At 38.0% G+C, this 23,040-nt stretch overlaps 1 protein-coding gene across 6 annotated transcripts; it reads right to left on the bottom strand.

The window, feature by feature from the left end:
- Positions 1-1,142: 1,142 nt before the first annotated feature.
- On the bottom strand, positions 1,143-22,285 carry LOC132095083 (UDP-glucuronosyltransferase-like). 6 transcript variants are annotated; one of them, XM_059499839.1, is made up of 5 exons: positions 21,273-22,285; positions 3,010-3,141; positions 2,708-2,795; positions 2,301-2,520; positions 1,143-1,577 (listed from the first exon to the last, which is right to left on the bottom strand). In XM_059499839.1, exons 1-5 carry the CDS (start codon positions 22,125-22,127, stop codon positions 1,298-1,300), a joined length of 1,575 nt encoding a protein of 524 aa, XP_059355822.1. In that variant the 5' UTR covers positions 22,128-22,285; the 3' UTR covers positions 1,143-1,297. The 6 variants fall into 6 exon arrangements, with proteins under 6 accessions (XP_059355822.1, XP_059355821.1, XP_059355824.1 ...); XM_059499838.1 differs by lacking the exon at positions 21,273-22,285 and adding an exon at positions 18,800-19,684; XM_059499841.1 differs by lacking the exon at positions 21,273-22,285 and adding an exon at positions 15,828-16,682.
- Positions 22,286-23,040: the final 755 nt, after the last annotated feature.

Genomic DNA, 23,040 nt, shown 5'->3' with positions numbered 1-23,040 from the left:
TTCTATTGTTTTTTTTTTAAGCAACGGGGGCGAAGGGGGTAGTAACACTTGGTTTAACTAAAGGTGCCATTGTCTGGTGAGGTCCGGTTGGGGAGTTACAGAACAGGCAGTCAATTTCATATCGCAAAATCCTAATAACTGAATGAATAAATGAATGATCCATTTATATATCTTCTGAACTGCAACTTTCTTTACCACGCTATTCAGCGCAAATCAGGCTGTGCTGTCAGTTTCACTGTTTGGTTAGGGTCAGGTGTGGGGTACGTTTAGGGGTTATCATTTTTTGTAGCACAGTGTAGGAACACTGTGATTTACTCTACCAATAAAATCTTTAGAATCAGCTATGGGGCGGAGTTTGTGCTAAAGAGGATTGGGAGAAAAATTTGTGCATGCATGTCATGTGCCTGTCTGTCAGTGGAAGGAAGCCACACCGTTTTGGAGTTCCCTTCTCCAGTCTCCAGTGCAATCTCCAGCTCCAGTGCAGATACTCTTCCCTCTTTCCACCTCATATTTTAATGATTTTTAAACAAAATAAAAAACTTAAATGCTTTATTTTCACACAAAATCTTTTGCTCCATTAATGTTCAGTACCAAGGTATATATATATTTTTCTGCAGTTATACATTTTAGCCCCGTTGTACCCTACTATTACCTGCCTGCATTAAATGTATCAAAATGATTGACATTTGAAAACATTCATTAGAAATTTGTTATGCACACCAAGGCTGCATTTATTTGATTAAAAAATATGTAATCTGAATCTGAATTTTCATCTCTAGAATTTATTTTACTTACAGAAACAAAAATATTTTATATTACACATACTCAAGTGTTAAAAGCTAAAAAACTTAGTGTTGCAATAACTCTGGTCATTTTGCTTCTCTGAGGATTTGCAGCTATAACATTATTATCCTTTTTTTTTTTTTTTTTTTTTTACTTGCCAAGTAAAGTTCTGACCAACTTGCAAAGCACTATTATGTCATGTTATCTAAACTAATGATCTTAACTTAAGGGATAACCAAGCAAAAAGATAAAAGTTTTCTTCAAGAATTAGGTGAAAAGCAGCCTTTTTTTTACAATCTTTTCACCAATTTGTTTATAATGATTCAACTGAGAAAAACTGTAACTAAAAATAACAAATGTAAATGTTTACCTGACACGTTCAGGTTTTGTGAGGCTTTATTAAAGTCACTGACCCAGGGAATAGAGGTATGCAGTTTATAAAATCACAGATTAAACAAGTCTCTAAACAATCACCCCACAGAAACAGACATTGCAAAATGATGACTTGAAAAATTTACTCCTTCTTCTTTTTCTGAGTTTTCTTGAAACACTTCCTGAAACAGAACATGCAGCTTTTGACAGTCACAAAAATAATTGTCACTAGAATGAGAAGGAGAAAGCCAATGACGTCCAGAGAATGATACTGAATCCAGTTCAGCTCATGGGCTGCAGGTCTAAGATGCGCTGCCCCTTTGTGTCTCATAACAAACTCAGTCCAGAACACAGCCAGGTCCAAAGGCTCAATGGGACGGTCTCTATGAATAGCTGAAAGCTCGGTCATCTTGTCCTTGTAGCTGTTGAGTCAAAGATGGAGGAAGTATGTTTATATTTATCTTTGCATACAAAACTACTGCAGTCCTTGCAATAATGTAAACATTTCAATGTGTGGTATGGTTAGAAACAATTTTCACTCAGAAAATGTTAGTAAATTTCACAAATAATTAAAAAATGGAATGTAAAACTTTAAAGTAGAAAGACTTCAAAATCCTAGAAAAAAGAATGTTCTTGGAAAACGCACTATACTATTTTTTGTACAACTTTGAAAAATCATTTTTACAGTGCAGTACTCTAAATAAGGACTAATATTCCACTTTGAATTCCATACTAAATGTGGCATGAATATAAACAGTTGTCCTATCTGTAAGCCCCTCCCCTCAAACGCAGATGAGCCAATGGCGGTCGAGTATCAATTACTCTGAACTCTGACATTTTTAGGTTTCAGAGTCATAGAGAAACAATGGAAGATCAGAAGCTCTCATAGGTTTAATGGTGTTTATGCTCCAAACATTTAATTTGTTTTAATTTCTTTTATATATCCCTCCATGGCATATTTAAGTCCTACTTGAAGGTCCATCTGTGTCCTAAATTTATCAGAAACACCTCAGTAGAAGTAATTGTCATTGTAAGACAGTGAGCAAATTTGTCAGATTTAGCAACAGTAACTAAGGGGGGCAGGGCTTACCGATAGGTCAATTGCAAACTGATTTCATGCACAGGCTAAACATGATTGTGTTTACCTTTTATCACTGATGACCTTTCTCAATGCAACCAGCAGTTTTTCTGCGGTCAGATCATGGATACTCAGGGTTTCTGCAACTCCTCGAGACACTAAGCGTTGAACGTTATCCCCTTGGTCACCAAACAGAGGAAGCATCACCATTGGCACCCCATTATAGATTCCTTCATAGATTCCATGTGATCCACCATGTGTAATGAAAGCCTTAACCTTAGGATGGCCTAAAGGAAAACACATTCATTGTAATAGTGTGTTAGCAATTGACATGATGAAGTCAATTATAATATGGCATATTAATTCAAACATCATGTACACTCTGAATTTTATTAGCAATGCAAAAAAAGCTAATTTCTATGAATAAAATGTCTTACAGGAGGGCTAGAGGGTCAAAGGAGAATATATACATACCCAAGAGATCGTTTTGTGGCAGCCACTTCATAAGTTTGACATTCTTTGGAGCATTTTCAGGGACTGGTCCAGTGTACCTCCATAGCACCTGCCAATCAAAGAGAATCATGAAGGTTAGTAATATCCAGCCATGAAATCCTTGACATGCATTATTTGGTATAACATTATTTTGTTTAACAAATATATGCCTGGCCTTACTTTGACCAAAAAAATAAATAAAAAAATGAGTTTACATTTAAATTGCATCTAAGTGTTTAAAAGTAGTCTTTTATTGATTTATTTTTAAGTCTATCATCACTTACCCTCTGAGGTATCTGCCTGAATGCCTCAAAGAACTCTCTGGCTTTGGCCTCGGGTAACTGGGACACCATGGAGCCCAGAGTGAAGACCACAAACCCATGCTCTCCAGAACCGTTGACAAACTCCTCCAGCTCCTGCACAGAGAACACATGTCAGCACTGAACAGGTTTCATGTTCTGCGGACACAGTGCAGCAAGCTTTCACAGTGAAGCTTCGCCTCTCCATCCTTCCTCTTTCTTGCTTCGTTATTCTTTACAGATTCACAGATATCCACATAAAACTTTGAAAAGCAGCATACTGCAACAGTTAGTTCAAGTTTTTTAGCTATTAACATATAAACAGATCTACCTCTTGATAAAAGAAGAATTTACTTAACAGTAAGAGTTTCCTTACTTAACATTGCACAACCATACAAAAAGCTTCTTCTGTTTCATACTGTAGACACAAAGGGGCACCTCATTTCCTCTTAAAGATTAAAGTGGTCAAAGTCCTAAACTGACTCTCTGAGAGTTATGTTTAATGGAATAATACACATCTTCAGAAGTATAGCTTATGACCGTAGTGGATTGCATTTAGATATTTAACCCTTAAACAGGCAAGAGTGGACAAATCTTGACAAAACACATGTCATCAGAAAGTTCTTAGTCTTACGGTCCCATCTGCCAACTGTTGATATTGAGACTGAAATGTATAAATTTGATACAGGAGAATGCAAAAAAAAAAAAAAAACACCCAGTGGCCATTTTTGATACAACGCCTAAAATTCTCATGGGAAGTTAAATTTTGTGATATCAAATTAAAATTTAGAACACAAATTGGTTATACATATGACTTTGATTTGATAGTAATTTTAGAGTAAAAATTATTTTGTAAAATATATATTTTATATAAAATATTTAGAGTACATTTGATTTACAGTAAATGTAATCATTTTTTGAAGTTACTTTTTCTTTTTAAAAAAAAACAAGACCAAACTTATGTCTATATTCCAAAACATTCTTAAATTACAACCATTTAAATTTAGTGTAATGTTACGTATATTCTCAATATACTCAATACTCTCTTTTTTATACCCTAAACAGGCAAATTGACTCAGGAGTCATACATTTCAAAACTTGCTAAATAACAACATAAACAACATATGACTATTTTTTTTTCTTCAGCACCCTAAGACAATCTTCAGAATTAATGTTAGCAGTAATATAATTTTTTTTTCCAAAAGAAAAGTAAGTTTAATATATAATTAACTACCTCAAAATCTGAATGTTCTCCACCACTGGCAGACATGTTGGATTTAGATCAGGCTGACTAATAGATCACTGAAAACTTGAAGCAAATCATGTGACCAGCATACTTGAGGCAGACCAGGCATTGATAAATGATAAAAGGATTTAATTAAAAAATTATTCTTATGCCCCAAAAAAGACAATAAAAACTATGTGACTCGTGGGTCATGTTGCCTGATTTAGGGTTAAACATAGTTTATGATTATGTAGGTTGGCAATCTCCAACAATGTCATTGCAGACAAGCTCTGCATAACAGAAACAACAGAAACTGTTTCATAAACATCATGTGATGCAACCAGTCTCTTTCAAAGTACATAGTACATCATGTTCTAATGTTACTGCTCATAAATTCATGGCATCAGCATGGATTAGGTCATGTTGACCTGGACCAACAGCTTCTAATTTGATCAACAGATCTAACCAGCCAGGCTTTGTGCATGGATGACATAGTGGGGCAGAGCATAGTCCACTCTAGACTAGTTGTTAAAAAATGTATTGAATAATGTATTATTTAGCATCTAAAAGGCCTACTGCAAACATGGCCTAAATGCTTTAACTGCACAAAGTTTTACACTGATGAATTTGCATCTTACCTTTGTCAATGGGGTCTTCTTAGCACAGTTGATGCCCCCTATTTGGACCATATTCGGCATTTGGGGTTTTGGATACTCAAAGGTAAAGTCATACCTTAGAAGCCAGACTGCACCGTGACTTAAAAGCTCTTTGTATGTAGTGTCCTTCTGCAGATATCTGCTGGCCAATTCATCAGTGCTAGCAAACAGTTTGCGGCATAGGAAAGCATCAAAAACTGCCATAATCGTGTTTTCTATTCTTTGAGGGAAAGTCATCTTATCTGTGTAACCAGTGAAGAAGCGCGGCACAAAAGACGGAGGTGAGGGACACTGTGTGGCTTCCACATCAAGCAGACAGGGAATCATACGCAAGAAGTAAACGGCTGGAATCGAGAAGGAATCTGCAATGATGGCGCCACAGGGCAGGAAAGGGTCAGTGAGCAAAACATCAAATCCTGTTTCTCTAAGACTCTTCATCATGGACTTGTCATACAGCAGCCATTCACAGGCTGTCACATGCATATTCAAGAACTGAATCAGGTTCCCCAAATTCTCAAAAATATCAGTCAGTTTCGGAGGCTTCTCAAATGCATTCCTCTCTATGTTGTCCAAGTTGGCCTTCAGATCAGCATGGGTGTAGGGCACACGAAAAGATTTAGTGGTGTAATTACCAGACCTCCCAATCAGAACACTGATTTCAGGAACCAGGACCACGATCTCATGACCCCTTTGAGAAAGCTCTTCCACCAGGATCTTCATGCTCAACCAATGGCTGCCATCCACTGGCAAGACAAGCACTTTCCCAGCCTGCACAGGCTCCGAGGGGAACAAGCATAGCAAAGCTAGAAGCCCCAGAGCGGAAACAGTCAGTGCTCTCACCATCTTTCTAACACTCATACAGCAGGAATATGATACATTTAAGGGGGCTGGGAATGATTTCAAAAGAGGTGGGGCCTCAAAACTAGACAAAAGGGAAATGGGTGTTCATATGTCACTGGCAGCATGTGTGTACAACACAACGAATGAACTTTTTACATTCTGTCATGATATCACTGTAATGCAGTTTAAAGTTTAAGAAGTGTGTTAAATGTAGCTCTGGGTTAATCATTTCAAGAGCATACAAACATAAGAAGTTATCTATAGAATGCTTTGTTCATACAAAAGAGGACCAAACTAGATTATATATCAGTAACACTTTAAAGGTTCGATATGCCAGTATTTAATGAATCAGGTAGCATAAACTAACAAGTCGTGGCCTAATGGTTAGAGAGTCGGACTCCCAATCGAAAGGTTGTGAGTTCGAGTCCCGGGCCGGCAGGAATTGTGGGTGGGGGGAGTGCATGTACAGTTCTCTCTCCACCCTCAATACCACGACTTAGGTGCCCTTGAGCAAGGCACTGAACCCACAACTGCTCCCCGGGCGCCGCAGCATAAATGGCTGCCCACTGCTCTGGGTGTGTGCTCACAGTGTGTGTGTGTTCACTGCTCTGTGTGTGTGCATTTTCGGATGGGTTAAATGCAGAGCACAAATTCTGAGTATGGGTCACCATACTTGGCTGAATGTCACTTCACTTTTTTTTAGTTTACAAATTTCTCAAAAGGAAACATAAAGTTTTTCAATAAATATCATGATTTCAGGGAGCGGCGTAGCATGAAACTGAACTAAAATTATATTAAACTTTTTGACCTTGACACATAGTCATGAGAGTCTGCAGTGATCACTCATATAATTTCCTGTTTTATGTTTTTTTTTTCTTCTACATGTAGCTTGATTGTTATAATAAAAGATTGGGCAAAACTACTTTTCAAGAATTTACAAGAAGAATAAAAATTCAAATAATTATTAACATTAAAATAAATGATTGATAATCATAAGAGGAGCTACTTGCTACTTTCAAAACAATTCTGCAAGTCATTATGTATTGGCAGTAGCAGGATCACCTTACATATTGTGCAAACTCAATTAGTCCCAGCTCCTCCCTATACACATGGGAACAGAAGGCAGTCACGCAAAAAAACATGAACTCTCACTTACAAGGGCTGTGGTGATCATAAGATCTCTTCTTTGAAAATACGTGCTGAGAGAAAGATTACAGAGCACGTTTTACACAAGGACCTGTTTGCAGGTGAATCACTCTCACTTTGATTCATTGGCTGCAAAGATAAGGAGCTGATGATACAATAGAGAAAAACAATATGTTGACAACATGTCTAAAGGAAAGAAATGTTTGAGAGTCTAAGCTTTTCCAGCTTACAGTTAAAATAACCTATAGGCGTCTTCACACTTTAATGATGCAGTGGAAACAGATATTTAACAATGGCTCAAACAAATGAATTGTACTTTTGAGTGTTGTCATGAATACCCAGAGATACTTGCTATAATAAAGTACATATTCAGAATGCACCCATACCATACTTTACATCAAATCTACTATCTCTCTTTCTCTGGTTATTAAAAAAAATGTATGCACACTGAATTCAAATTTAATGCCATCATATTTATCAGTGTCATCAACAATAATAACAACAGTCAAAGCCACAAATTACTAATAATGTCAAGAGTTTACAATGTAACCCCTTATGAATTCAGCTAACGTCCTTATTAGTTTGGTACTAAAACTGGTCCACACCAAACAGGTTTGCTCTCACTGTCTGTATGAAAGATGAAAGAATGTGGCTTTATATATATCCTTGAGTGTCACCTACTGGTGCATCTATGCAATCTGCAAAAAGATTCGTTGAAAAATTCCCACCATTAATTCACAAACTGACAAATACAGACAAGCAGAAAATGAAAACCTGACAAATGTGAAAGGTCTTAGAGCTTTGGACTAAGTTGCTAAAAACATCAAAACACCTACTATTCTTATTTCTGCTATATAACGATATGGCAGCAGAATAAGTAGGAGTAGTATAGGGTCAAGCATCTGCCATCTGTAGGCATCAGCAACAGCTTCTCTGCCCATACTTGTAGATCTTTAAGTGTTTTTTATGAGTTCTTCACAGATATTATTATTATTATTATTTGGATAACCGTGCTTATCCAGTCATACTGGAGACTGGGTTGGGTAACTTACATGTCGCTTTTTTTCTATTTCAGGATAACTACAAAGATTAAACAAAAAATTTGTGTTTTTTAATAAAATTAAATCCACACATACAGCACTAGTATAATCCTATTAAGAACTGAACAATAACGACTCACTTGTGACAGAGGTTTGGGTTTCTGGCTAACTGTTGCTCCAATCATCACCATGTTAGGCATCACTGGACGTGGGAATTCCACAGCAAAGTCAAAACGCAAAAACCAGAGAGCTGCATGGCTCATGATCTCCACCATCGATGTTTTTCTCTGAAGTACATGTGAAGCGATCTCATCTGCATGAGCAAACATTCGCTCACAAGCCATGGGCTGAAGAAGAGTCCTCACCAGGTTCACACTTCTTTGCCAGAGATTCATGCGGTCAGTAAAATGAGTTAAAGGCTGTGGAACATAAGAAGCTGGTGCTGGACATTGACTGGAAAGAGTATCGACACCACAAGGATGGTTTATTAGCATATAAACAGCTGGAATGGAGAGATATTCACCAGCTATAGCTCCAACAGGCTCAAATGGATCTGTGAGAATCGCATCAAAGTTGTACTCTTGCAGTTTCTTCATCAAGTCTTTGTTGAAGAGCAAACCCTCTGCATTCCTCAATATAAACATGGGCAGAACATCCAGTGAGATAATGAATGCCTGAAACTTGGCTAGGTCTGTAGAGATATCAATGCTCAGAATGGTGTTGAATTCATCTGCTATGCTCGCTTTTAATTCAGCCGTGGTGTAGTTCACTGCATATGTCAGAGTGGTGGTATGCTCTGAAGGACCCATGCTCAGACTCGCCTCTGGGATGACAACCACCACCTGGTTTCCTCTCCTCCCCAGCTCCTCCACAATAGGCTTCATCCCCAACCAGTGACTGCCATCTGATGGTATAACCAACAGTTTCCCAGCTTCAGCTGAACTAGAAAGTAAGAGACCCAAGAGCAACCACAAGCTAGCCATTTTATCAGTGGTGTGAAGGACAGTGGCAGTTGAAGGAGATCAATGAAGAAACACACTCATGCAGTCTAACCACACAGGTTAAAGTACCATCTTAAAATGAGTCAGGACAAGGTTCAAATGGGTGGCGATATTAACAGAAAGAAGGATTATCTCAGTCCTGTAGCGCAGAATCAATCTATGCATCTCAATCACTAATAAATGTTTGTGGATTATGTTTATGCACAAAGGAGAACTTCCCATGGACATTTTCTACCCAATTCACAACACGTGTGCACTTGTGATTTTGTTCTTATGCTTGTTCCAGTGAATTTGGAGCATTCAAAATGATATCTTGGTTGCCCTGGCACTGAACATTGTGTGATGTAAAATACCAAATATTCAACAAATATTCAAATGTTCTTTCAAAGTTCATGTTTTAGTATTACTACACATAAACTCATGGCAATCAAAGGGATCAGGGTATGTTGACTTAGACCTACAACTCCAACCTGTCATAATGACATAGCAAGTATAGTCCACTCTAGTAATCAGAAAAATCAGTGAATAATATTTTGCCTGGGGTCTAAATAGCCTTTTGCATACATGATCTAAACCCCTGAAAAACCGGCACTGATGAATTTGCACAGAATATAAACAATCTTTCTGATCTGACTCCATGAAAATGCAATAGTGCTGAATGGTTTATTTTTTTAAGTTTTATTATTATTATTATTATTTGCATTATTTGCATTAACAGTAAAGTCTTATCAGTAAGTGCATTATACATTTGTAAAATGTATGTGCCAATGTGAAAGATTTGCATTTTGTGCACCAGACAACATAGAACAACTAAGAATGACTGTTCATTAACATCTTACCTTTGTCAGTGGACCTTTCTTAGCACTGCTGATGCCCCCTATTTGGACCATGTTCGGCATCTGGGGTTTGGGATACTCTAAGGTAAAGTCGTACCTTAGAAGCCAGACTGCACCGTGGCTCAACAGCTCTTTGTACGTTGTGTCCTTCTGTAGATATCTACTGGCCAGTTCACCAAAGCTGGCAAAAAGTTTGTGGCATAAGTACTTTTCGAAAACTGTCATAAGTGTGTTTCTCACTCTCTGAGAAAAAGTCATCTTATCTGAGAAACCAGTGAAGAAGCGTGGGACAAAAGATGGAGGTGAGGGACACTGGGCAGCTGCCTCATCAAGCCGACAGGGAAGTCCACGCAAGAAATAAACTGCAGGGAGTGAGAAGGAATCTGCAATGATGGTGCCACAGGGCAGGAAAGGGTCAGTGAGCAAAACATCAAATCCTGTTTCTCTAAGACTCTTCATCAGGGACTTGTCATACAGCAGCAATTCACAGGCTTTTACCTGCATATCCGTGAACCGCATCAGGTTCCCCAGATTTACAATGATATCAGTCAACTGCAGAGGCTTCTCAAGCGCACTTTTCCTTATGTGGTCCAAGTTATCATTTAGTTCAGCAAGGGTGTACGGCACACGAAAAAACTTAGTGGTGTAATTACCAGACCTCCCAATCAGAACACTGGTTTCAGGGACCAGGACCACCACCTCATGACCCCTCCGAGAAAGCTCTTCCACCAGGATCTTCATGCTCAACCAGTGGCTGCCATCCACTGGCAAGACAAGCACTTTCCCAGCCTGCACAGGCTCCGAAGGGAACAAGCATAGCAAAGCTAGAAGCCCCAGAGCGGAAACAGTCAGTGCTCTCACCATCTTTCTAACACTCATACAGCAGACAGCAGAAATGTGATACATTTAAGAGGATTGGGGATATTTTCAAAAGAGGAGGGACCTCAAATCTAGACAAAAGGGGAGTGAGTTTTTGATAGGTCACTTGCAGCATATGGGTACAGCACAACGGTTATACGCTCTTTCATGATGTCCCTGGACTGCAGATTAAAGTCTCACAAGTGAGTTAAATGTAAATGCGACTCTGGGTTAATGATTTCAGGAATGTACTAGCATAAAACAACTTTTAAAGGACTTGTTAATACAAAGGTAAATAGGACCAAATGTCTGTAATAGGTTAATCATACTATTGGGGAGTTGCACCACATGAACCAAACTAACATTGTCTTATCATATAAAGTTCAGCTTATCTGATATTTCAAGAGACTTTTGACCTTTATACACAGTCATGAGGGTCTGCAGGGCGCGTCTTTGTGATATAATTTCCGTTTATTTTATTCCTGCATGTAGATTGATCTGAACTATTTGAATTCACCATGAAATCAAATTGAATGGTTCTTATTTTTTATTAAATATTGCCGTTTATTTACTATAAACAATTTGTCTCTAATGATGTGTTTACTTGCATGAGGGAGATACAACCTCTCTCTCACATAAGATCACAGCAACAGCAAATGATAATGACCAACCGATCCAATCAAATTAATAAAAATAAGCCAAAACTAAACCAAAGATTACCTATATTTTCCAGTGGTTGTTTCCCCCCACAAATGTTTATAAAACCATACATTATTCATTTTCTTTTGTTTTCATAAGACCAGAGTTTGTTAGAGGCTACAGTTTTTGCTTTTATCTTTACCTTTGTACATAAATAGTGGCATGCTACTCTCAAAACAGTTTTGCAAATCACTATGAATTGGCAGTGGTAGGATTACCTCACATCAAGTTCAGTGATTATTCCCAGCTCCTCCCTATACACATAAGAACACAAGACAGTCACGCAAGTACATGAACTTTCACACAGGGGAGGTCTGTGGCATGAGGGGCTTAGCGGCCAAAAGCACACTACTCAGAGTGAAAGAAAGTCCTGAAAGATGTTTTTACACATGATGACCGGTTTCATTCTTTTATAATTAAAATACCTACAATCTGACAGAGCACTTTCATGATACAGGTGGGTATTTATCAACAGCTTTAGAACATTCTTCTAAAATGTATCTTAAAAAGTATTTTTAAAGGTCGTCATGAATACTTTGAAATTTCATAGCTAGCAGTACAGAATGCATACACACCCTGACTAACATCAAATGAAATGTCTCTTTTTCACTCTTGTTAAATGTTAATATGTAATGACATCATATATTTCTAATGATTACTTCTCTAAGACCTTATAAATCAGGGGTTCTAGTTAGTTTTAATAAAACCTCCCATTTAGGTCGTTGTCCTTGCCTATTAAAACATTAAAGAATGTAGTTATTTTTATATACTCAAGAACTCAAACAAGAGTGTTGTTGTTGGCCCATGTTGATATTCAGACTAACAGCACAGTTGAGAGTTTTAATGTAATTACCATTTAAACAGCAAAAAAAGAAAAGAAAAAAAACCTAGTATGGTAGTGTCCACCACTAGTAGGCTTCATCCAAATGTATAGATCTTTGAGGTTCTTGTACAACTTACTGAAAATTTATGTTATTCTAGTTCTTATTTAACAAGGTTGACAGAGATTAAGAATTAAATATACACATCCAACTATAGCACCTGTAAAGCCTCTTAAGAACCCATAAACACTTGCCTCTGGGATCACAGCACCACCTGGTTTCCTCTCCTTCCTCCTCTACAATAGGTTTCATCCATAACCAGTGACTGCCATCTGACGGTATAACCAACAGTTTCCCAGCTTGAGCTAAAATTAAATACGTGCAGACTTAGAAGCACCCACACACCAGCCAGTCTACCAGTGGTATAAAATACAGCAGCAGAAGATTAAGCAAGTAAAACACAGTTCTATTGTCTTTTTTAAAGTACAATCTTAAAATGAGTCCGAAATCAAGACTCGTTTCAAAGGGGTGGCGAAGTCTGCAGCTAGTAGGATATGCTTATCTAAATATTGGCATTGACGCAATCAATGGGTCTCATTCACTAGCTATTTGAGTATTTGTATTTATACTCACAAATGGACTTCCCATGAAATTTCTGCACAATTTACAACATGTGTGTTCATATTAATTTGTTCTTAACCTCTTCTAATGTTAAAGGAGTATTCTAAACAAGCGACTGCATGCCAGAAGTAAGTAATTCACATAAAACATGCCCAAACATCTTCATTTAAGGACTTTCTGGGCTTTAGTCATTCTAAGCAAATGTGACACTGTCTAAATACGTACTCTTGATTAGATCACTCACAGCCAAGGTGTGTCTTTCTCAAAACAAGAAGCATTTCTTTTTCTACTGTTGTAGGTGCTATTAGTTTGGACCTCTTATTAACCAGCTGTACATATGTAATGTATATATTTTCATGCAGAGAAATTTTGGAGCCTGAGCTATTATGCACATTTTTGTACTTTATTCCATATATGAGGAAATTGTATATATAGCTTTTTAATCTTAAACTTAAATATATTAAAACATTAAATATATATCTTAACACATTAATAAGCCCACAGAGAGTGTGCAATTTTTCTTATGTATGAAGTTACATATTAATTAAAACTTAGCCTACATTTAAATCAGTAAGAGTAAAACAAATCCATTTCTCTCATATACTGTATTGTCACCAATATAAACGCAAACTTACAGGATATTAAATATGATGCTCAGTTGTTTGCTTTATCTGCTGAAGCTTTTTTATCTGGCTAGAGGGGAAACAATAAATGTAAGATTTTGATTAATTTTTTATTTTGAACAAACGCAAGAACTGTGATTGCACTTAGATATACTGTATATCTTCCTCAACACTTAGCTTTAAGGCTATAAAACACGGTGTGTAATTTAATAGGTCCCACTCCTATGGAGCCAAAAGAGTCTCAATAAAGATAAATGCACACACTACATTCACATATGCACACACAGGATTCATACACGCACACACATGATTCATAAATACAAACACAGGATACACAAATGCGCACAAAATTTACAAATGCACACACAAAATTTAAAAAGCACAGAAGATTCACAAATGCATACAAAATTCAGAAATGCACACAAAATTCAGAAATACACAATTCAGAAATGCAAACAACATTTATAAATGCGCTCAAGATTCATAAATGCACAGGACAAGATTCAGAAATGTATTTCTGATGCACACACACACATATATCTTGATTTACAAACTGCTTGCGGTCTGTGAACTTCACTGCATTTGTGTGTGAATTTTGAGACTCCCCTGACTTGGCTCAACACACAAATGCCTTTTTTAAACAAAGAATGATCTGCAACCAATCAGATATCTCCCTTCTTTTAGCCAATCACAAGAACGCACTCCACGTGGGGGATTGTTTACTTATAAGCCAATCACATGAACGCGTTCACACAGCAATATGCCTGTGGTGCATATTATAGCCTACTTATTTATGAAATTGTATGAAAATACAGATGTTTAGATTACAATTCAGGTTTATTTTTTATTATTTTTTACAAAATATAAATTAAAAAATGTCTCAATACATATAGCCCAGAGACTGCAGAAAAAAAAGTTAACAATGGATTCATAAATTTGCAATAGGCAATTATTTCATTTTATTGAAATATTTTAATGAAAGTAAAAAAAAAATTTACACCTTTTTGAATATTTAAATATATCTAAATATTCTTTTGGATGCAATATAGAAGTCACTTTAATTATAATATTCCGTCCCTACATGAAGAGAGAGTCAGTGGTCCGCTGCGAGAGGAAAGTGACTCTCCGACTGCGAAAAGTGGGTCTCCGGCTGCGTGAGGAAAGTGAGTTGTTCGCTTAGGAAAGTGAGTTGATCGCTGCGTGAGGAAAGTGAATCGTTCGCTGAGGAAAGTGAGTTGCTCTCTGCGTGAGGAAAGTGAGTCATTCGCTGCGTGACTCGTGAGGAAAGTGAATCGTTCGCTGCGTGAGGAAAGTGAGTCGTTCGCTGCGAGAGGAAAGTGACTCTCCGGCTGCGGAAAGTGAGTCTCCTGCTGCGCAAATTGGGTGTCCGGCTGCGTGAGGTAAGTGAGTCGTTCGCTGAGGAAAGTGAGTCGTTCGTTGCGTGAGGAAAGTGAATCGTTCGCTGAGGAAAGTGAGTCGTTCGCTGCGTGAGGAAAGTGAGTTGTTCGCTGAAGAAAGTGAGTCGTTCGCTGATTGGCTTATAAGTAAACAATCCCCCACGTGGGGTGCATTCTTGTGATTGGCTAAAACAAGGGAGATATCTGATTGGTTGCAGATCATTCCCTGTTTAAAAAAAGGCATTTGTGTGTCGAGCCAAGTCAGTGGAGTCTCAAAATTCACACACAAATGCAATGAAGTTCACAGACCACAAGCAGTTTGTAAATCAAGATATATGTGTGTGTGTGCATCAGAAATACATTACTGAATCTTGTTCTGTGCATTTGTGAATCTTGAGCGCATTTGTAAATGTTGTCTGCATTTCTGAATTGTGTGTGTATTTCTGAATTTTGTGTGCATTTCTGAATTTTGTATGCATTTGTGAATCTTCTGTGCTTTTTAAATTTTGTGTGTGCATTTGTGAATTTTGTGCGCATTTGTGTATCCTGTGTGTGTATTTATGAATTATGTGTGTGCATGTATGAATCCTATGTGTGCATATGTGAATGTAGTGTGTGCATTTATCTTTATTGAGACTCTTTTGACTCCATACACTCCAGCTAGATTTTTTAATCAGCTATCATGATAACATGTGCTCAAGTTAGGAAATAGTTAACTGACAGTTTATTACAAGAAGGAGGCGTCAACCTTCAACAAATCTGTACTTTGCCTCAGTGTCCAGAAATAGACAGTCTTTTTAATATTACTATAGGTAGAGATGTTTAAAGAGAATGTGTATTTCTAAAATGATTTTGCTCTGTGTGAAAAGACCCAAACAGTTTCTACCTCAGCCCATTAGCTGTCATTCATTCAAACAAAACACTCTAAATGGTTTGCTGGCTATGTTTACAGTCCATGACAATGACAGAGAAAGACTGAGAAACATCACATGAAAAAGAGAGCTACGGCGCTGATAATTTGCATGCAAATAAGAGCTTACTTGTGTCAATGGTTTTGGCTTCTTGGTTGCCATTCCTCCTATCATCACCATGTTAGGCATCAATGGTCGTGGAAATTCAAAGGCAAATTCAAAGCGCATAAACCAGAGAGCTGCACGGCTCATGATCTCCATAACTGATGTTTTTTTCCGAAGTACACGAGAGGCAATTTCATCTGCTTCAGTATGCATGTATTTACAAGCCATGGGCTGCAGCAGAGTCCTTACCAGGTTGATACACCTCTGCCACAAATTCATCTTGTCTGTAAAGTGAGTATTACGCTGTGGAACATAAGAGGGTGGACTTGGGCTTTGGCTGGCAAGAGTGTCGACACCACAAGGAAGGTTTATTTGCATATAAATAGCTGGAATGGAGAGATATTCACTAATAATAACCCCAACAGGCTCAAATGGGTCGGTGAGAATCGCATCAAAGCTGTAGTCTTGAAGCTTCTTCATCAAGTCCTCTTTAAAGAACAGACCCTCTGCATTCCTTATTATGAACCTTTGAAGAATGTGCATTTGGTAGAAGAAAACCAGGAACTTGGACTGGTCAGAAGAGAGGTCGGTACTCAGAATTTCAGTTAAATTGCCTTCTAAATGTGTTTGTAGATCAGCCTTGGTGTAGTTCACTGGATATGTCAGGGTGGTGGTATGCTCTGAAGGACCCATGCTCAGACTCGCCTCTGGGATGACAACCACCACCTGGTTTCCTCTCCTCCCCAGCTCCTCCACAACAGGCTTCATCCCCAACCAGTGACTGCCATCTGATGGTATAACCAACAGTTTCCCAGCTTCAGCTGAACCCAAGAAGAGACCCAGAAGCAACAACAGGCCAGTCATTTTTTTCCTCTGGTATATATATATATATATATATATACATATGCAAGCTGGAGCAGAAGTCCGCAAAATCAGTTTGGTAATGCACAACTTAAAGTCCTCCAATGTCTCACAAAGAGTAGGATTTATGTTCAGTGGAGGTGGAGACCACTGTAAGTGGGTGGGACTTTATATAAGGCAATGAGGCAACCAATATGGGTGAAAGTTAAAAAAAAAATGTTATGTCATGCAAAAAATATTAAATGGAATAAATGGATATGGTTTTTAACATTATAGATGAAAGTAGGGAATAAAAGAAAAAGCATATGACTATGTAACCTTTGCACAGATAAAGATAACTTATTTTTTATAAATTATCCTTGTTCTTGTCAAATGCAAAACTCATTGCAAAAATTGGATGTGTCTACAGAGTAATGAAAGTAAAAAAAAAATGCCGTAGTACTCGCATTAAAATGTGCAAATTTATGTCACATTTTACCAGAAATTGAAATAAAACACTGTTAATATTTATCAATAATCTATCACCTATTAAACAACCCCTATCCAAAAACCAAAATGCTTTATTACATTTGAAGTGCTTGAAGATAAAAAATCAAACACAACACACCCTTAGATGCTGGGTTATTACCTATATATTGTGCTTACAGAGATAAAAGCAATATTGACCAGTTAATCATGCAAATTGTGATCATTATGGGACATCTGGCAAAGTTATAAAACAAACAATTCAAAACCATGTATGGTTCAGAGTTTCCAGCACTTAAGACTATCCTCAATAGGAATTGCAAGGTAACTGCATCAGTTTCAGAGTACACATCTAATGGAATTACTGTAAACTATGGTGCCAGGGAGGTGACATGTTCGGTTCACTTAGTTTTGTCATGGCCACAACAGAATAACTTTTGGGAATGTGATTATTTTGTCGAGGTAACAACATCCTTATGTCATGGCCTCGAGATACTATGTTGAGGGAACAATATCCATTTCTCATGATGATACAAAGATAATAATCCACACAGAGATAATCCATAAGGTGAAGGCAGAAACACATACACATCGACAAGACCGGACAACCAAACATTGAACAGAATTGAACTTATAAGGGGAACGTGGGTAATTGACACAAAACACCTGAACATGATGACACAATCAAGGGGAGACAGAAACTAGGTCAAAGAATATAGGGATGGCAATGAAAACAAACACAAAAGTCCAAAAAGTGTGACAATAATATTTATAATTACGTTCTATTAATAAGACAAAATAAAATGAAATATATGTTAAATATAAACTGCATTTCAGCAGAAAATTCCAGTCAGCATAATCAAAGTACATTACAGTAGGCTATTATTTACAATAATGATGTTGTTACCTCAACAAAATGATCTCGTTGCTACCACACAAAATGACGTTCCCACGAGTTAATATGATGTTCCCACAAATTTATATTTCATAGCCATGGCATATTTTAACTTTCCCACAAGTTAATATGTCGTGTCCATGACAAAACTAAGTGAACCGACCATGTTACCTCCTGGGCACCACAGAAAACAGTTAGCTAAGACATTAATTAAAGATTTGGCAAAATAAATAATAAAATTGATGGTATGACTTAAAATACTGGTTACAATGCCATCTACGTTGAGAAAAGGGAAATGTGTTTCAGGCGATACATATTTTATTGAGCTGAAAAGGGGGCAGACTGCACTTCCTCATACATAAAAACTGGAAAACAGGTTTGTAGAGTTTTGTAAAGTGTTAAAATTCCAGAAACCGTCAAAGATGTTTTAGAACTACTGTTTTCTGTTCAAAGAGGTTCCCTCTTCACCCAACATCTTCTATGAACTACCTGAGCTCATGTACAGGTGTGATTTTCACAAATAATCAAAAATGTCTAAAAAATAAATAAATAAATACAGATTTATCATGAAAAGACCTATTGAGAACTTTTTTCCAGTGGCGTATAGAGGTTTGTGTATGTTTACTTCTATTATTAAAAAGGGTCTATTTAAAGTGTCTTTAATTCTAATCTGTGATAGTGGCACGTTCTCTTCACATTTGAGAGTTATTATAGGCAACAGCACAGCCAAATCTGCAGTAGTGCAAAATAACAGCTATCAGAAGACTTACAGTACCTGTGGCAAAGGTTCTGCTTTCTTGTTGTCCATTCCTCCGATTATGATCATGTTAGGCATCAACGGGTGTGGGAATTGAAAGGCAAAGTCAGAATGCACAAACCAGAGAGCTGCTTGGCTCATGATCTCCACCACTGATGTTTTTCTCTGAAGTACATGTGAGGCGATCTCATCTGCACGAGCAAACATTCGCTCACAAGCCATGGGCTGAAGAACAGTCCTCACCAGGTTAACACTTCTTTGCCAGAGATTCATGCGGTCAGTAAAATGAGTAAAACCTTGTGGAACATAAGAAGCTGGAGCTGGACATTGACTGGCAAGAGTGTCAGCACCACAAGGATGGCTTGTTTGTATATAAATGGCTGGAACGGATAGATATTCACCAACAATAGGTCCAGTAAGCTCAAATGGATCTGTGAGAATTGCATCAAAGTTGTACTCTTGCAGCTTCTTCAGTAAGTCCTTGTTGGAGAGCAAACCCTCAACATTTCGGGTTACAAGGACATTCAGCAGATCCATTGTTCTGATGAAATTCTGAAGCCTGGCCAGATCTGTAGATACATCTACACTTGTCAGAGTAGTAACACCTGCATTCACTTGCTCCTGTAGCTGTGCCTTGGTGTAGTTCACTGGATATGTCAGAGTGGTGGTATGCTGTGATGGACCCATGCTCAAACTCACTTCTGGGATGACAACCACCACCTGGTTTCCTCTTCGTCCGAGCTCCTTCACCAAAGGCTTCATGCCTGTCCAGTGGCTGCCATCTGAAGGAACTACTAATAGCTTCCCAGCCTCTGCTGATCCCAGGCAAAAAAGACACAAGAACAATACAGAAGCAGCCATTCTATCATTCATAATCAGCAATGATTACAAGCATGTATGCTGGTAGTATTGCTTGTCTTGAAAGTCTGCACGCAGGGTAGAGGCTTTTATCCTAAAAGGGGAGTTTCAACACCAAGTCAAAGGTTGTGCTCGAAAAGATCACAATCTTCATTCTTCAACAGCAAAGCATGCCCTTAGTAGCAGAGTGAGAAAAGTATCTAGATCTAAATGAATAAAGCTGAGTGATATTAAGCAAAGATGCAGCCGTCTGCATTGATGTAGACTTATTCAAGAAGATTATAAAGGCAGACCTTTTTTTTTTTTTCAGATAACATGCTCTGGTGAATCATTCACTAGCAAGACCAGAACATGCTGGTTCTCTTCAAATTTGCAGTTGATGACAGGCAGCAGCAGCAAAGTCAGCAGAAGTGGCAAAATGACTGATATTAGAACTAATCTGTTGTGACAAAGTTGTTTTATGACTAATGCAATGAAATGTATACATTTTAAGGTGAGCCTTTTTGGTGCAACAGTATGCATTTTTAATGTATATTTTATAGAAATTGTATGTTGCGATAGACTGTACACTGAGTTTGGTCCTTGCATAGTTTATGCTTGTTGTACTGCTTTTAAAATTTTATTACACTTTATTATTTTTATATTTAACAGAAAATACAAAGGGGAGACTTTGAGCTGATTTGAATACTCCAGTAAACTCTAACAAACAAAGCACATCAACCAAGCACATTTTTGCAAAGTACACTGACCAGTTAGGTTACTTATTATCTCTTAAAAATGCACATGGCCATGTTTGCACTGCAGTGGTGACCCAAACTATGTAAAATGTTTTAGAGTATGGTTATCCGACAAAAAAGCATGTTCTCTTCATGCTCTGATTAGCACAGGTATGATACTATAACATGCTGAAAGGAATACAATCCTATACTAGCTGTTTGTTAAATGTAAGTGAATAATGTGAATGTACTTGACATCTGGTGTTTCTTACATAGTCAGGACACATGTTTCTTAAAAAACTTTCAAAGTTAGATGAGAAAAAGTTCCATTGTCTGCTTGGTTGCCATACACAATTCAATGTAGAAACATTTAATACTTTCACTCAAGTTAATTTTTTGACCAGATACAATGTACAATCTTTATTCATTTATTTACTATTGAAAGAACAGTTGATATTTAAATGAACAGGCTACAATGCTCTGAATTATTACTTTTTTTTTCAGGTACATGGTGGCGCTATTTGACACAAATATTGTTGGACCATGTTGCACTGCCCACAACTGAATGCAACTCCAGTAACCCGGAAACAGAAGCAATGCTTTTAAAATGCTTTAGCTGAACTAAAGAGGAACAGATTCAGGACCAACCACAAACCAACCATTTTATCAGTTGCAGCAGTTGAAGGGGATTATTACGATTAATGCATAAATAAAATTGAAAAAAGGGTTGGGCATATATGGGCTGTATTATTGGGCAACTCTTGACATTTTCACAGCTAAATATCTCTTATGAATGCTTCTTATTCTTATTAAACAGTGTAGTTATAAAAACCCATAGTTTAAATTTATGAAATATTTGGCAAGAAATGTGTTAATATACACTATATGATTGCATTACAACTATTAGAAAAACTTACTTGTGACAAAGGTTCTGCTTTCTTGCTGTCCATTCCTCCAATCAACACCATGTTAGGCATCAGTGGACGAGGTAATTGAAAGGCAAAGTCAAAATGCATAAACCAGAGAGCTGCTTGGCTCATGATCTCCACCACTGATGTTTTTCTCTGAAGTACATGTGAGGCGATCTCATCTGCACGAGCAAACATTCGCTCACAAGCCATGGGCTGAAGAAGAGTCCTCACCAGGTTCACACTTCTTTGCCAGAGATTCATTCGGTCAGTAAAATGAGTTAAAGGCTGCGGAACATAAGAAGCTGGAGCTGGACATTGACTGGCAAGATCATCAACACCACAGGGATGGCTTGTTTGCATATAAATGGCTGGAATTGAGAGATATTCAGCAGCAATAACTCCGACAGTCTCAAATGGATCTGTGAGAATTGCATCAAAGTTGTACTCTTGAAGGTTCTTCATCAAGTCCTTGTTGGAGAGCAAACCCTCTGCGTTCCGGGATACAATACCTTTAAGCATATCCATGGTGTTGATGAAACTCTGAAACCTGGCCAGATCTGTGGATACATCTACACTCAACAGCTTCTCTAAGCCTGCATTCATATTCTCTTGTAGCTGGGCCTTTGTGTATGGCACAGGATATGTCAGCATGGTGGTATGTTTTGCTGGAGCCATGTTCAGACCTTCCTCTGGGATGACGACCACCACCTGGTTTCCTCTTCGGCCGAGCTCCTCCACCAAAGGCTTCATGCCTGTCCAGTGGCTGCCAAACGCTGGAATCACCAGTAACTTCCCAGCTTCTGCTGATCCCAGGCAGAAAAGAAACAAGAGCAATAGAGAAGCATCCATTTTAGCAACCATAGCATTCACAATCAGCAATAATTACAAGCCTATGAGCTGGTACTGTTGAAGAAGAGTTGGTTGAAATTCTGCAAAGCACTTCTGAATTTGCACAGGTTTATATATCTTGAAGGAATGTTGTTACAGCTAAAAAAGAAGCCAGGACCAAAAATGCGTCATCCACCTTCCACTCAACCGTGGAAAACCAAACCCTCAGGAAGTCTTGATATACTTCAAGCCAAATCAAAGAACTACTGCAACACATTGGCTGCTAAACACCCTCGAACTGCTATTGGTCCATGGTGATTACACATTATGCTCTGGGGCTCCACCTTCTCATTCATTTTCCGAGGTCAAAAGCAGATATGAGTAAAAACATACATTGGAGAGTTGCTTTATTTGAAACTGAACTTTGCGAACACTGACACAGTTTTTCCCCCACTGTAACAGTTCTCATCACTATTATTTTTGTTATGTGTTAATTGAGTTTGATAAAATTGATAAAATATGTAGACAGCAGCGGAATGTTTGCAAAAAATAGACTACTCTGTTGCCCATTCATTACGGCAATAGTGTAATGAAGAGCAAAAAGAAATTAGCCGTGATGATACAGTGTTGAGAGGAAAGTGAAGGAAAGTGAAGTGACAATCAGCCAAGTATGGTGATCCATACTCAGAATTTGTGCTCTGCATTTAACCCATCCGAAATGCACACACACAGAGCAGTGAACACACACACACACACACTGTGAGCACACACCCGGAGCAGTGGGCAGCCATTTATGCTGCGGCGCCCGGGGAGCAGTTGGGGGTTCGATGCCTTGCTCAAGGGCACCTCAGTCGTGGTTTTGAAGGTGGAGAGAGAACTGTACATGCACTCCCCCCACCCACAATTCCTGCCGGCCCGGGACTCGAACTCACAACCTTTCGATTGG

The sequence above is a fragment of the Carassius carassius genome, chromosome 19, assembly GCF_963082965.1.
Source record: "Carassius carassius chromosome 19, fCarCar2.1, whole genome shotgun sequence".
NCBI lineage: Eukaryota > Metazoa > Chordata > Actinopteri > Cypriniformes > Cyprinidae > Carassius > Carassius carassius.
Note: the sequence above shows the minus strand (reverse complement) of the source record. Positions and strands in the feature narration are given on the sequence as shown.

Coding starts and splice junctions, on each gene's coding strand:
- LOC132095083 (XM_059499836.1), bottom strand. CDS start 10,674: ATGTATCACATTTCTGCTGTCTGCTGTATGAGTGTTAGAAAGATGGTG. Junction 2,796..3,009: donor TCAGGCAGATACCTCAGAGG/GTAAGTGATGAT, acceptor TTTGATTGGCAG/GTGCTATGGAGGTACACTGG. Junction 1,578..2,300: donor AAGGTCATCAGTGATAAAAG/GTAAACACAATC, acceptor TTGACTCAACAG/CTACAAGGACAAGATGACCG.